Genomic DNA, 15,936 nt, shown 5'->3' on the forward strand with positions numbered 1-15,936 from the left:
TGCATGTGTTGTCCAAGAATTGTCTTAGCCAAGTTTGGAGAGGGTGATAACTAGGCAGGCTGCAGGGATGAGTTTGTTACCACAGCAACTGCCAGAGGCCATCCGTTACGGAGAGGTTGTGACCTGCATGGATGGAGGCAGAATTTACAAGTGATAAAATCACAGATCCTGGAAGCTTTGAAGCAGTCAGTCAAAAAGCATTTATTAAGCGCTGAGCTAAACATGGGATAAAAAGAGAAGGGCAAAAGACAGTCCCTGTTCTCAACTGAGCTCACAGTCTAGTGGAATAAAATAATTCTCATTATTACTGCAGTTATTATGTTGCAACAGGTCACCTCTCCCAAAATGACTTTTGAATCTCTTCACTCAGCTCTCTCTCTCCCCAGAACTCCGGTCTTCCATTGCTGCCTGCCTGTTGGGTGGCTTCACCTGTTCCTTCCTCTGGCACCTCAAACTCAACGTGGCCCAAACTGGATTTCCCTTCTAAGCCCATCCCCCTGCTCCACTTCTGCTTTGTCATTCATCCTCTCGGTCACCTAGATGTGTAACCTCTGTGTCATCTTGGACTTTTTCCTCTCCTTTACTACCAATCCCACCACCGCCCTTCCCATCCCCACCCCATATCCAATCAGTTACCAATCTCTCTGGACAACATCTTTCTCATAAGAGCCCTTCTCTCCACTCACATGGCCACCACCCTAATTCAGACCTTTAACACCTCCAGTCTAAATTGGGGAAGAACATTGCATAGAACGTGAAACTCTTAGAAATGGCTTATGACAGAGTCTGAGTTTTGTGAATAAACTTCCCTGCTTTTAAACTTGTCTCAACCTAAAAGTCATGGGGAAAAATTACGGACTATCCCCATACACGACTGATTTTACTGGCACATAGGGAGATTGTCTTGCCTCCATGCAGAGCCATGAGTATTATGGTATGCACAGCCTACTTGAAGCAAAAGATAATATGGCATCAGGGCTCTTTACCAATTCAGATGCAATTTAATTCATTGAATTCCACAAACATTTATTTATTAGATACTTGTTATGTATCAGGAAACCTCATACACTAGCTGTGTGACCCTGGGCAAGTCACTTAACCCTGTTTACCTCAGTTTCCTCATCTGTAAAGTGAGCCGGAAAAGGAAATGGAAAACCCCTCCAGTATGTTTGCCAAGAAAATCCCAAATAGGGTCACCAAGAGTCAGACACAAATGAAAAATGACTCAACAGCAGCAACAATGCGCCAGGTGTTATGCTAGACTCTGACGCCTCCTGTGGCAAACTCATAGGAAAATATAGACAAGAATATCACAGAAAGGTCAAGCATGGATAAGTTTTGATCTGCCTCATTAGGAGAAACTTCCAAATAGAAGAGATGGCAGATTCATTTGAGTATTTATGTTTAACATTTCCTTCTACCCAATTCCATTCAATAATCATTTATTAGGTGCTATAGGCTGGTTGTTGGGGAGAAAAAGACAGAATGAAAAATAGTCTCTGCCCTCAAGAAGCATACATCCTGCTGAGGACAATATAACATTTATGTAGATAAATAAGTATAAGATATTTTGAGGAGGGAGAGGGCACTAACAACTAGGAGTACCAGGAAATCTTGCATATAGGAGGTGGTACCTTAGTTGAGCCTAGAATGTCAATATGAGTCAAAACAAGAAATGATAAACTAGTAATATCTTCCATAGATCAATTTTTTTGCATCAAAAGGGGAATCTTGTGTAATTAATTTTATTTCATTATTCACGTGATTAATTTGTGTTATAGGCAAACAAAGTAGTTACAAAAAGGAGGAAGGCTGACAAAAATTACATCTGTCTCTGAGGAATCACTTTTTCTTCCCGTTGGCAAAATCAGGCTAAACACATGTGTTTTATTTTCAGGGAAAATCCTCGTCAGTAGTGAAATGGGAATCAGCCGGTCCGCTGTGCTGGTGGTTGCTTACCTGATGATCTTCCACCATATGACCATCCTAGAAGCCCTGATGACCGTGAGGAAGAAGCGTGCCATCTACCCCAATGATGGCTTCCTGAAGCAATTGAGGGAGCTGAATGAGAAGTTGATGGAGGAAAGAGACCAGGACTATGGAAGAGAGGGAGGGGGTTATGAGGATGAAGTAGGCCGAGGCTCTGTACTGGCAGGTGAAGGAGACACAGGGAGTGTGTTAGGGGCCAGAGTTCACTCAATCATAGTGGAGGAGGAGGAGGATATCACCAGCACCCTGAGTGGTTCTTCTGTGAGGAGCACTCGAAGGGTCTCCAAGCCCAGCACCCTCATTGATGATGAAGAGGAGGAGAAGCTGCATAAGGAATGGAGGAAGAAGCAAGACTTCCCCACATGTAGGAATGGACAACCAACACCCTTGGATCAGGAAGGAGGGGAAGAGTCTGAGGAGGATCTAGAGAGGGTCATTCAGGAGTGGCAAAGCCGAAATGAGAAGTACCAAACAGAAAGGTCCCATAGGTGGTCTAGGGAGAAGGAAGAAGAGGAAGAAGAAGAGGGGTTGGGGGATGGAGACTCCCTCTTGGGGAGAAGCAGGAGGCGCACATTCAGTGAATGTAGCACCTCAGAGAGTACCTTAAGCCATGAAATCCAGGTCCTGAAGCAGCAGTTGGAGCTCAGTAGCCGTAGGCAGACACAGAGGAGGCATTCTGGCTCAGGGTCCTCTGAGAGCACCTGGGACACGTGGAACCAAAGGCTTCTGGAGATTGAGAAGGAAGCATCTCAAAGATATCACTCTAGGAGCAGACAGGAGGAAGCTGAGTCAGATTCAGAGATGGGGAGAAAGAGAGGGAGGATGATGAGGAAAGTGTGGCCTCGGAGGCCAGCTCCTTCTATAACTTCTGCAAAAGGAACAAGGACAAGCTGACTGCCTTAGAACGGTGGAAGATCAAGAGAATCCAGTTTGGATTTCACAAGAGGGATTCAGAGGCGGGAGAAGGCAGTACTGAACAAGGTGAAGAGACCACAGAAGGAGAGAAGAACCTCTCAGATGTCAATCTGACAGCCTACCAGGCCTGGAAGTTAAAACACCAGAAGAAGATAGGCAATGAAAACAAGGATGAGGTGGTAGAACTCAGTAAAGGGGAAGACTCGGTTCTGGCCAAGAAGAAACAAAGAAGACTGGAACTGCTGGAAAGGACCAGGCAGACCCTGGAAGAGAGCCAGTCCATGGATAGCTGGGATGCTGAGAGCACAGCCACCAGCAAAAGCATTCCCCTGTCTGCTTTCTGGCCTTCTGTTGCCTCAGCCAGTGCTAACTGGGGACTCGGGCTCTGTGCTGAGCATGCAAAGCAATAGGTCCCACCTGTCTCAGGCCCAAAGCAATATCTCAGGCTCCATGCCTACCATACCTTTGCCCAACCTGCCAGTGGGACCTGGAGACACCATCTCTGTGGCCAGCATTCAGAACTGGATCGCCAATGTAGTCACTGAGACCCTTGCTCAAAAACAAAATGAGATGCTGCTGCTGTCTCGACCTCCTTCTGCTGCAAGCGCGAAGCCCTCTCCCTTAGGCAATGGCCTGGTAGATGATCAAATGTCCTGCCTCAGTGGGCAGAGTGCCCAATCCTTAGGTACATCCTTGCTGACTCGTCCCCATGACAGGCCCAATGCTGACACTCAGTCTGTGTTGTCTTGTAGTACAGTGAGCTCGAGAACTGGAGTTAGGGGAAAGGGAAGTGGAACAATTAAGCCTTTCTACAGCCTCTTTGCAGATGATGTTAACCTGAAAGAGCTTAGACAGAAGGAAAAGGAGATGCAAAGAGGACTACGAGAGAAGATGTCCGAGTACAAAATGGAGAAACTTGCTTCAGACCACAAACGCAGCCACCTGTTCAAGAAGAAGAAGGCAAAGGAAGAGGAGGAGGAGGAGGAGGAGGAGGAGGAAGGCGCTAGGGAAGAAGACACTGACAGTGCCATAGGAAGCTTCAGATATTCTTCCCGGAGTATTTCTCATAAGCCTGAGACAACTATCTCCTCTTCCTCCTCTTTGGCTGTCTCTGATCATCATGGAAGCACCAATGCGGCCAACTTAGAAGTGGACAGAAGTATTAATAGGTGGCTCAGTGGCCTCAAGTCAGAAGGAGAGGTTCCCCCTCAACGAGACTGGTCTAGGAGCTCGGGAGAAAAGTACTGTAGGTCAAGCACTCTCCGGGAGGTGGAGTCAGAAGCATCCAGTTACAGGATGTCCAAGTCCCGCTCCGAGGAGCGGGACAGCTCATCACACCACCAGTCAGATGGCGGCTCTGTGAGGAGTACCTCCCGATTCTCTTCTTCCTCCACCAGAGAGGACAGGGAGACATACAAGTTCTCAAGGTCAAAATTCATGGAGACCTCAAGGTCTAGAGAAGAGAGCCCTGAGCCATACTTTTTTCAAAGGAGCCCAGAACCTTCCCAAGGAGAGGAGTCCCCTGAGCCACTTCGACGGAGCTGGTCCAGAACCCACGACTGGGAAGATGTGGAAGAATCATCCAAATCAGACTTTTCTGAATTTGGAGCCAAGAGGAAATTCACTCAGAGTTTCATGAGGTCTGATGAGGAAGGGGAGAGGGAAAGAGTAGAAAACACTGAAGAAGGAAAATTTGCATCAGGGCGAAGGTTCCAATATCGGAGAAGCACCGAGAAAGAGGATGAGGAAGAGATGGATGATGAAGCCATCATTGCTGCCTGGAGACGCCGGCAAGAAGAAACCAAAACGAAGCTACAGAGAAGACGGGAAGAGTAAGGAGGGCAGGACAAAGTCTATTGGTGTTGCTTAAGCAGGAGGGAGACAGATGGCTTCTAGGAGAGCCTCAGGACACACATCTGGCTGTTGGGCAGATGTAGGCTTCTTGAGGCCTAATCCTCTAAGTCTTTGAGCTCAGGTATTTGGGAATGAACATCCGAGTGCCAGAATATTAAACTTCCTGCCGTACGTGCTGTTTTGTGGCAAGACTTATGCTTACAATCAGTGTGGCTGTGAACCAGTACCCCGGGTGTATAGCTCTATAGAGTTTCATAGACAGAGAGGGCTGAGTCTTCTATGGCAGGCCACTTAGGATAGCGGTGAATCCTGGTTGCATTTTATTTGATATAGTGAATCTTCATTAAACATGGCCTCTGCCAAAACCTTCTATCACCTTGCATTTATTTTTAGCCCTTTGTTGAATATTAGGGGAAACCTTCTTAAATGATATAAATTGACTTTTGTAATAACCTCACCTGTGGCCTGTGGCCCCAAAGACCACCATCGTGTCACCATCCAAATGGACCCATTAAGTACTGAGATCACGCCATAAAATATAGAAGACTTTTGTAGAAAGATAGAAGGCGAAAAAGAGGAAATATTATAAGGCATAGGCAAGGAGATAGAGTAGATGTTAGAGGAGGCTGTTATGGACCTTCAGAAGAATAACCTGAGATGGAGCTGAAGGGATCTAGTCCATAGAGATTGGTCATGGTGATAATGATAGCATTTATTTAGCACTTTGAGGTTGACAAAGTGCTTTACCAATATCTCATTTAAGTCTTAGAGCAAATAGATTCTTTATTATTCCTAATTTTTGTTGTTTGCTCATTTCATTCATATCCGACTCCTTCGTGACCTCATTTGGGGTTTTCTTGGCAAAGTTACTAGAGTGGTCTGCCATTTCCTTCTCTATCTCATTTTTACAGATGAGGAAACTGAGGCAGAGTCGAAGTGACTTGCCCAGAGTCACACAGCTAGGAAGCGTCTAAGACAGGATTTAAATTCAGTCTTCCTGTCTCCAGGCCTGGACTCTATCACTATGCCACCTAGCTGCTCTTATGCCCGTTTTGATAGGTGAGGAAAAGGGGAGATGGAAGTTAAATGACTTGCCCAGGGTCACACAGCTAGGAAGTGTTTAGGACAGGATTTAAATTCAAGTCTTCCTGACTCCAGGTTCAGTGCTTTGTCCACCACGCCACCGGCATTAAAGGACCCACAGTGGGACTCAGAATTCTGAGCTCTTCTAGAAGGCAGGAGCCAAAAGGAGAATGGCATTAATCTAGGACATGTCAGCAAAGAAAAAAAAACCTTTTAAATCCATAGAAAAAGGTATGGGATGTTTTGTCCCTATGATTATAAAGAATATTCAAATCCCTTATAGACAAAACGTCTGAGACTGAAGACTTAAATCCTGCAGGGCATGAAATCACACTCACTTCCCCCAGGAGAGATTCTGCATGTTAGAATAACACAGCTGTTTCTATTGACATGGGCCTAGAGCTGGGCTAAGGTGAGGTATTTGATACCTCACAGACCTGAGGCCCAGCTCTGACCCATAGGTCTTGGAACCAAAAGGAACATGTTTGCAGACAAATACCCCTTGTTGTTGTTATTGTCCGTAATAGTAATGATAATGGTTCACCTGGGAACCACTTTATGATTGACAAGGTGCTTTTAGCACCACATCCTGTGAAGCAGGGACGAATTTAAGCACCTACTCTGTGCCAGGCAAAACGCTACGCGCTGGTTAGTGGTAACACTATTGGTAGTGGCACCATTTAAAGATAAACTGATGATCAGAGAATCACAACAGCTGGCATTTCTATGGCCTGGTAAAGTTTGCAAAGCATTTTATGTATGTTACCTCATTTAACCTCCCAACTCTGAGGTAGGTGCTATGATTAACCCCATTTTCAGATGAGGGAACTTCAGCTGAGAGGGGTTAGGGGACTTGCTAAGTGGCGCGCACACACAAAGATTGGTACACAAGGCAGGATTCAAGAAATCGATTAATAGGCATTTGTTAAGCTTTTGTGACCTACTATATGCCAGCAGGTAAGTGGTGCAGTGGGGCCTAGAGTCAGGAAGAACTGAGTTCAAATCTGGCAATTCCTAGCTGTGTGGCTCTGAGCAAGTCATTTAACCCTGTTGCCTCAATTTCCTTGTCTTTAAAATGGGGACACACTGGAGAGGAAATTGCAAACCACTACAGTATCTTTGCCAAGAAAACTCCATGGACAAGGTCTAAGGGGTCTTATAGAGTAGGACACAACGAAACAACTGAACAACAACCACATGCCAGGCACCGTGCTAGCAATGAAGATAGAAAGATAAAAACGAAATAATCCCTGTGCCTTAAAGAATTTACATTCTATCAAAGGAAACAATATGTACACACACTGTATATAAGTTCCATATATAGATGTGTATGTATGTATGTGTATGGATATTTACAAACACATAGAGATATCCTGTGCATATATACACATTATATATCATGTATGTATATATATATGTATACATATATATGTGTGTGTGTGTGTGTGTGTGTGTACAGGTATATACATGCGTATACACACAAGGTAATACAAGTCAGGTAATCAACAAGCATGTATTCAGCACTACTAGATGTGACGCTTATGCTGATAATTGGGATATGAAGATAAAAATGAAATAATCCCTGTGCTTCAAAGAATTTACATTCTATCAAAGGAAGCAGTTCGAACATATGTTTGTGTATAAGTGTTATAGTGTATATATACATATCCTATATATATGTCACATGTATGTATGTATATACACATACAAGGTAATACAAGTCAGGTAGTCAACAAGCATTTATTAAGCACCTACTATATACCAAACATTGTGCTTTATGATTGGGATACAAAGATAAAATAATCCCTGCACCTCAGGCAACTTAAATTCTATCAAAGGAAACAATATGTACATATACCTGTGTGTACATCCCTTATACACACACACACACACACATACACACACACACACACACACGCACACGCACACACGCACAAGCATGCACAGGCACGCACGCATGCACACATAAACCCAAGGCAGTACAAATCAGTCAGTTAACAAGCATTTATTAAGCATTTACTGTGTGCCAAACACTGTGCTAAGTTCTAGGGATACAAAGAAAGATAAAAGACAGTCCCTGCTCTCAAGGAATTCACAGTGTAATGGGGGACATGACACACAAACAACTATGTACAAACAAGCTATTTACAGGATAAGTTGGAGATAATCAACAGAGGGAAGTCCCTACCATTAAGGAGGGACTGGGCAAAGCTTGTTGCAGAAGTCAGGCGCACTATTCACTAGGCCAACCTGCCTCTAGAGTGACTTGTCCAAGATCACACAGTAGCCAGTCAAAAGCAGGGTTTAAACACAGAACTTCCAATCTTCCATGCCCAGGGTTTTGTGGGTTTTTTTTCCACTACAACACATTGCTCTGAATAAAGTCTAAAACTATGGCCCACACACAGGCACTGCTGCCTTCCTGCTGACAATAATACTTTCAGCCACTAGACACAAGGTTGCAGGCTAGAAGTGAGGGGTCCAATGGCAGGTGTAGAGGGTTCCACTTCCCCTCATCTTTCCTTCCTTAGTTTTTCTTTAGTACATATGTTGTTTATTTTTATTTTTATTCTCAATTACATATAAACAAAATTTTTAAAATTTGTTGTTGCTGTTCAGTCATTTTTCAGTCATGTCCAACTCTCTGTGACTCTATTTGGGGTTTTCTTTGCAAAGATACTGGAGCGACTTGCCATTTCCTTCTCCAGTTCACTTTATAGATGAGGAAACTGACTTGTCCAGGGTCACACAGCTAGGAAGTGTCTGAGGCCAGATTTGAACTCAGGAAAAGGAATCTTCCTGACTTCAGGCTTGGCACTCTACACACTATATGCTACCTAGCTGCCAATTCTTAACATCTGGTTTTTTTTAAATTTTGAGTCCCTAATTCTTTCCTTCCTTCCCCCAACTTCTTGAGAAGACAAGCAATTTAATATAGATCATACGTGTACAGTCACATATTTCTACATTAGCCATGTTGCAAAGAAAAACACAGACCACCCCCCAAAAAATCCCAACAAGAATAATAAAGAAAAAGTTTTTAAAAGTATGCTTCAGTTGGCACTCAGATTCAATCAGTTCCTTCTCTAGAGATAGATAACATTTTTCATAATGAGGACCATTGTATTGCTGAGAAGAAGTCATTCAGCTGATACAATATTGCTGTTACTATGTACAATGTTCTGGCATTTCACTTTGTATCAGTTCATGTGAGTCTTCCCAGGTTTTTCTGAAATACGTCATTTCTTATAGCATAATAGTATTCCATCACAATCATGTGCCACAACTTGTTCAGCCATTCTCCAATTGATGTGCATCCCCTCAATTTCTAATTCTTTACCACCGCAAAAAGACCTGCTAAAAATATTTTTGTACACATGTATTAGGAAGGCAGAGTTTATAATCTCAAAGAGGATCATATATGTCTGAAACGTTCGGAACCACCAGATATAAGAAACTCTCAAAGTAGGAGGCAGAAGAATCAAAGCATATATTTAGGCTCCACAGTAACCAACCCATGAACCAGCATCCCCATTTTGATATATTGATCAAAAGCTTCCAGGCCCAATAAGTACGCCTTACAAGAGTAACCAGGAGGCTACAGAGAAGCATGATGGTGTAAAGCAAAATCATGCTTCCCCCTCTATGGTAAAAAGATTACCCACTGGCCTCAAGTCCTTGTTCAGCTTCCTCCTGTAGGTCAGCTCTGCCACTGGCAGCTCCCGCTTCAGCTGCGGCTGCGGCTGTAGCTGTAGCAGCCTCTGGCTCTAATGGAAGCTGTTTTTAACCATCCGGCTTCTGCGGGGTGGGGGGGGGGGGGTAAGGTACGCCAGGGAAAGCGCAGGTTCTTTCGATCTGCTTAAGCAAGGGAAGCAAGGTGAAGGGGCTGACAAGGTTACTCCAGTCCAACATACAAACAGCATTCAGTTCAGGGGAAAAAACCAAACTAGTCAAGGGCACTTGTTGACTAAGTGCTACGGAGCCCATTTTTGGGCTACAGACCTAGTATTGCTCAGTCAAAGGGCGTGCATGGTTTGGTTGCCCTTTGGGCATAGTTCCAAACTGCTCTTCAGAATGGATGGATGAGTTCACAACTCCAGTAGCAATGCATTAGTGTTCCAATTTTCCCACATCTTCTCCCATATTTATCATTTTCCTTTTCTGTCATATTAGGCAATTTGATAGGTATGAACTTGTACCTCAGAGGTATTTTAACCTGCATTTCTCTAATTAATAGTAATTTAGAACATTTTTTACTATGACTATAGATAGCTTTAATTTTTTCTTCTGAAAACTGCCTCAAGGAAATCTTTTGCTTGTGCAGGAAAAAAGTGAAAGAAGGAATGTGGAAGGACCCTGGTTAGTGGAGGGAATTGTTATAACCACCAATGGGATTTGTAGTCACTCCCACAAAAATGGCCACATATTTCAAAGCAAATCAATAATAATAGCTAGCATTTATATAGTGCTTTAGTGTTAACAATACTATGAGATTGTTGCTCGTAGCCCTTTAATAACTGAAGAAACCAGAAAGTGGCTAAGTGACTTGTCCAGGGTCAAAAAGCTAGTAAACGTTTGAGGCTAGATTTGAACTCAGGTCTTCCTGACTCCAAGTCCAGTACTCTATACTAAGCCACCTAGGAGGATGGAGTTAAAAGAGAAAGGCAGCATCCTAAACATGGTGGCAGCCTCAGTTATCCAGTGCTGTTTTAAATTACCATGGGGTCCTAACAATTGGGGACAGTTTCACCCCTGCCCTGCTCTCCTCAACCCAATACCTGCCTATTGGGACCTCATCTAGAGCAAGCTGCTAAAGCAGCCTTCCAGAGGAGTCCAGAATTCTTCCAGGGAACATGGAACGACTCAGTCACCCACGTGACAACTTACAAAGGATACAATGTGAGAAGAAGCAAGATTCTCTTTCTGAGGTCTAGGAGAGCTTGCAGCTACATCCCTCCTAAGGACTTTTGCCTTATTAAGCATCTCAACCTCAGAGGCCTCTGATCCTTTTTCTCTTTTTAATAAAAAAGGTACAATCAGTTGTTTTGAAAAGCTAGCACAAAAGCCATGTCCAATGAGGGATGAAATTATTATTAAATGCCCTCCCACACCTGTTGCACTTCAGAGAACAGGCAATCAGTAAACATTTATTAAGCACCTCTAGGTACTAGGCACAGTAATGGAGAGACCTCAGAGCCCACTCTTCAAAGACTGGTGGGCTGTTGGGCTGACGGACCCTGGTTTAGTTGAGGTCCATTTCCCCCTACTTCCAATAATTATCAATATACAAACACAAGAGTGTGAGATGAAAGCTTTATCCTCCTCAGATTACCTAAGATGGAAGCACCCTACTTCTGGGAGAAGAAATTCTGCATTTGTCTACCATGTAAAAGGCTGCATCTTTAAAACTACCATGCTGGGCCAGTTTTGCTCTCTTTTATGTACTGTATACAGAGAGGGTGAAGATCAGGTTCACCCAGCACTGACACTATGAACTGGCTGAGTAGAACCAGGTGGAAGCCTTCTCTGTTTTAGGCCCCACGGCCCTAAGAAATGGGCTTGAGTTTTTGTGGTGGTCTGTATCATTTGTCCATTTCAGATCTAGGCTCAGAATGGAATCTCAGACCCAGAATCTAGTCATGGTGACCTAGAGGAAAGGATTCCAAGCTGGATGTAGCAGCCAAGACAGCAAGGAAGCCCTGAGGATTCCCTGAGGGGAGCTTTGGACTTGCAACTTGGTAAGACTGAGCTAAATTGAGCTAAACTGTAAACCTAATGCCTTTTCCCTCCCCAGAGACTAAGGCAGTGAAGGGGAGAATTGTGCCCTACCCCAGGTGCTGGCAGCAAGGTTTGTATGTTTATTCTTGCCATACCTTTGAAATAAATATTCCTTTGTAAAAAAAAAATCTGTTATTTAGCTAAATAGACCTGGTGTGCTCGAGGTGGGGGCCCCATAAAATTGAGGGAACACCATCAGTGGGCTGGAGCTAATGGCAGAGAACCTAGATAGCCTCAAACCTTAAAGGTACCAGGGAACCCTGGGGGATGGGTGAAATGTAAAACACCTGACCTCCAGACCAAAGTAAACTGTTGTTATATAAGCATCTATTAAGTGCCTCCTGTATGCTAGCACTGTGTTGGTGATAAGATTAGAAAGGCAAAAATAAAATAGTCCTTGCCATGAAGGAGTTTTTATTCTAATGGGGAAAATAACAAGTGGATATAACAAGCATAAATATAAAGAGAATACTCACAAATATATCCAAAGTCATTCAATACAAGGGAGTTGGGGGAGGTAGGTCACTAGCATTGGGGAATCAGGATTAACCAGACCCTCTTAGACTATCTGCCACTGACTGCTGGATAAATGGGATCTCAGAGCAGAGATTTATTTTTGCCTCCCTCCCCTTCCCCACCTCCCCAGCCTTTCCCCTTCCACTGTCTTGGTAGTTCCACTAACTGCCCAGTGAGAAGCCAGGTCCAAGAGATGACAAGCACGAAGACCCTGGGGACCCCTCTTAAACAGGAACTTTACTTGAAGGAGATTTTTCAAAGCCATCAAGATTTCCTCTATCTCTCTTCCAGACTCCTGGGAGAGTGACTTTCATTTCAAGGTGTCACAATATTCATGCATCTCTTTCAGAAGGATTTCTGCTTTTTGAACTGCAGGTGTCAGTTAACTATGGGACTTCAAAATTATTTCAAAGGAAGCAAAAGGAAATGATAGCAGAAGGAGGTCAGAAGAGAGAGGAGTTGGCTTCTTTACCCATGAAAGATGGAAAGATCGCCCCTGTGGCTAATACTCTGGGCTAGAACAGAAAGTCTGGGCTGTAGCCCCAGATAGGTCTAGCTCAGTCTGTGTTTGACAACCTTAAAAAGTAAGACAGTCTCCTGTTCTGGGCCTCATTTGCTCGAGTAGGGACTATGATAGAAGTGGCACTATATATTGGGTAAGGCACATGACTAGTGTCAGAAAGACCAGAGTTCAAATCCTGCCTCAGACTCTTACTAGCTGTATGACCTTGGGCAATTCACTTAGCCTCTCTGTGTACTCAATTTCCTTACCTATAAAATAAAGTGGTTAAACTTCATGGTCTCCAAGTTCCCTCTCTAAATATACGATAACCTAATTCCATTGAGGTACTGAGAATTAGCAAATTCTACAGGCAAGTAAAGCCAGAGTAGCCAAAATAATGTGTTCAATGGGGACCCATCTTTCCTACCAGAAGCCATTCCCTGAAATTCTAGAGCAAACCACTCAAATCCAAAAGCAGGCAGCAATCCATTTAGGATGACAGGGCATAGGCGCAAACCCTCACTCTGACACCTACTCTCCGGGTGACCTTGAGGAAGTCACATAACTCAGTTTTGTCTTCAGTTTGCTCTTCTATAAAACTAGAGGGTTAAGCTAGGTCCCATTCGGTTCTAAATCCTCTAAGCCCATACATCTGAGATCTTGAATTTCCACGTAGTTCTGTGCATCTTGTTCCCTTGCTCTCCAGACCCTTTTTCCCCCATCTCAGCTAAATCAGACATCCCAGAATTTATGTTACCATTTTCTTGGCCTTAGATCTGCAGCAAGATTTGAAGGCATTTTAAACCCGCCTTAGGAGGTGTCAAACACCATTCCAACATTGTGGACATTTATTTGAATTTTCCACTTTATGTCATAGTTGGTAACATTTCCTCCATTTATTTTGTTTCTCAAGTCATAGAAAACTTTCTAACAGAGCATCAATTTTCTTGGAGTTGAGTTTTTGATTTGTCCATGAAATGAAAGTGTGTGTTCCCTCAAGAACATCTCTAAAATTCCTCAAGTCTGTAATGCTTTGATTGTTTCCCAACCCTTTCTCTGGGCTGGTAATTTATCTTTGCCACTTGTGTGCAGACTTAAGAGGTGGTATGATTTTTGAGAAACTGACCCATAATATAAGATACTGTTCTTCAGATTTTCAAAATCAACTGATCGCGGAGTATGGTTACAAACTGGTTCAGAGTCAGGGTTGGTGTCTAAACCTAACACTCAATGGGAAAACATTTCCTTTTATCTGATGTGTCGAATGTCCCAAATAAAGCAGTAGTTGATGCTTTAAAACACTATTTTTTTCCAGCTTGTCTCTTTATCTACCCTTGCTGACTACAATGTTGTTTCTTGAATATTAACGATCATATGTGATCCTTGCAACATTCATACCAGTAGTCAATAATCAATCAATTGATAAACATTCATCAAGTGCCTACTGTGTGCCAGGCACTGTGCTAATCAATTTTACATTTACATTTATTGTCCTATGCAAAATTCTCAAAGTTACAGCAGAGGAATTTAGAAATTCCAAACTCAAAGCATGAAAATGGCACTAGAAAGTCTGAATATGTTATGTACCAATGGAGTAAGGCTAGAGTCTAGTCCCCATAGACAGTATTGTTCAGAAGATGCCAACAATGCAAAAAAAAAAAGAGTTGTCTTGCTGGAGGCATAACAGCTCCAAAAAGGTGGGAAAGCTTGGTTCACTTGATTTCCATTAAGAACAATCCAGGCCATCAGAAGAGAAATTTGTCATCTACTTTGTAGTAAGGATTCTTTTTCAGTTGTGGGTTGTACTAGATAGCTGCTGAGGTCCCTTCCAGCTCCAGAATTCTGAGATTTATTTTGATGGGTTCATATCTCTTCCCCTTCCTTTCATTCCCTAAATCTCCACTCACCACCCTTTCTCATTACATTTCACCTGGACTATTGTAGTACCCTCCTACTAGGTGTTTTTCCCTTAAGTCTCTCCTGTCCTTGATCCATATTCTTCACAACTACCAAAGTAATATTCTTAAAGCACAGATCTGACCACATCACTCCTCTCCTCAATAACTCAACTTCAATGGGTCCCAATTTGTACAATCAAATACATACTCCTCCATTTAACATTTAAAACCCTCTGGATGAGGTGAGGAAGATGGAAGAGACCAATCAAAACTTGAAACAAAAGTTTGGGAAGCATACAATCAACCCATTAATTGGTAAACAGATCAATCAGTTCCTGGTGGTGGCATGATCTGTGGTACTTTTGCCCATGCCCTAGATTACAGTATTCAGTAAAACAGCCAAGTTTACATATGAGTGCTGCAGCAGCCTCCAGAGGTATTACATGGTTTCATGCAATGGATATTTTGCACAAAAAACATCTATGATATTTTCATGGCCATTTCTGCTCTGATACCTCAGGGCAGTCCATTTCTGCAGAGATGCAATGGAAGAGTAGTCAGCTTCCAAGGCAATATCTCTGAGGAAACTCTAGAAAAATATGGAAAAGATTTCACTGACTTTCAGCAAGATTTCCTTCCAGGGAAGTCCTTAACCGGAATCATTGAATACTATTACATGTGGAAAACAACAGATGGATATATTCAACAGAAGCGGTTGAAGGTAACTGAAGCAGAAAGCAGATTATATACCCAACTATAACAAGCCACATCTAAATCAGATTAATGTAAATAATGTCAAGGCTGGTGTTGCAAATGGCACCAGAGTACAGGGTCAGAGCTCAGGAGCCAGCTGGACCTATGAAACCTGCTGTGCCACACAGTCTTACCAGTACTATTTTGGGGGTCCCCCTAACATGCAGTGTTGTCTCTGTGCATCTTCCTGGATATACTGGAAGAAATGTGGTGGCTTGAAAATGCCAACCCTATTGGATAGTGAGAAACCAGGACCAAACTACAACATGAGTCCTTGTGGCATCCCTACGTGGAACAGTGGGAGTCCAAAGTTTGCTATGAAGACAAGGCTTCTACCTACATACAACCAAACTGACAAGGATTGCCAGATGCCTGTGTTGAGGTATATTGCATCCTTGGCATGCAGAAAGGCACCCTTACATGCCTGTCAATGGTGCTGCTATCAAAGTTGAATGTACTGCTCTATTACTGAAGCCTCCCAGAATCCATTGGTATTAAAACAAGTGGTACAAAAACCTTTGGAAGCTGTGCGCCAGTATCTGGAGACTCATCCCTATCCTCCAAAGCCATACTCCCCATAAAGAGTGTTTCTAGTTCTCTCAACAGCCTTACTCCTGCCAACTCAACTCCAGTCATTAATAATGGGTC

The 15,936-nt window shown here is 43.2% G+C and overlaps 1 protein-coding gene and 1 pseudogene across 1 annotated transcript in view; both read left to right on the forward strand.

Moving 5' to 3' along the window:
- The window catches only part of STYXL2 (serine/threonine/tyrosine interacting like 2), a 30,379-nt gene extending 25,249 nt beyond the window's left edge, over nucleotides 1-5,130 (forward strand). Inside the window, 3 exon segments of the mRNA XM_036756416.1 lie at nucleotides 1,898-2,788; nucleotides 2,791-3,275; nucleotides 3,277-5,130. Coding sequence (XP_036612311.1) covers nucleotides 1,898-2,788; nucleotides 2,791-3,275; nucleotides 3,277-4,740 — 2,840 coding nt within the window. The 3' untranslated portion in view covers nucleotides 4,741-5,130.
- Nucleotides 5,131-10,694: 5,564 nt separating this feature from the next.
- LOC118846738 lies at nucleotides 10,695-15,529 on the forward strand (annotated as a pseudogene).
- Nucleotides 15,530-15,936: the final 407 nt, after the last annotated feature.

This window comes from Trichosurus vulpecula, chromosome 4 (assembly GCF_011100635.1).
Source record: "Trichosurus vulpecula isolate mTriVul1 chromosome 4, mTriVul1.pri, whole genome shotgun sequence".
Taxonomy (NCBI): Eukaryota; Metazoa; Chordata; class Mammalia; order Diprotodontia; family Phalangeridae; genus Trichosurus; species Trichosurus vulpecula.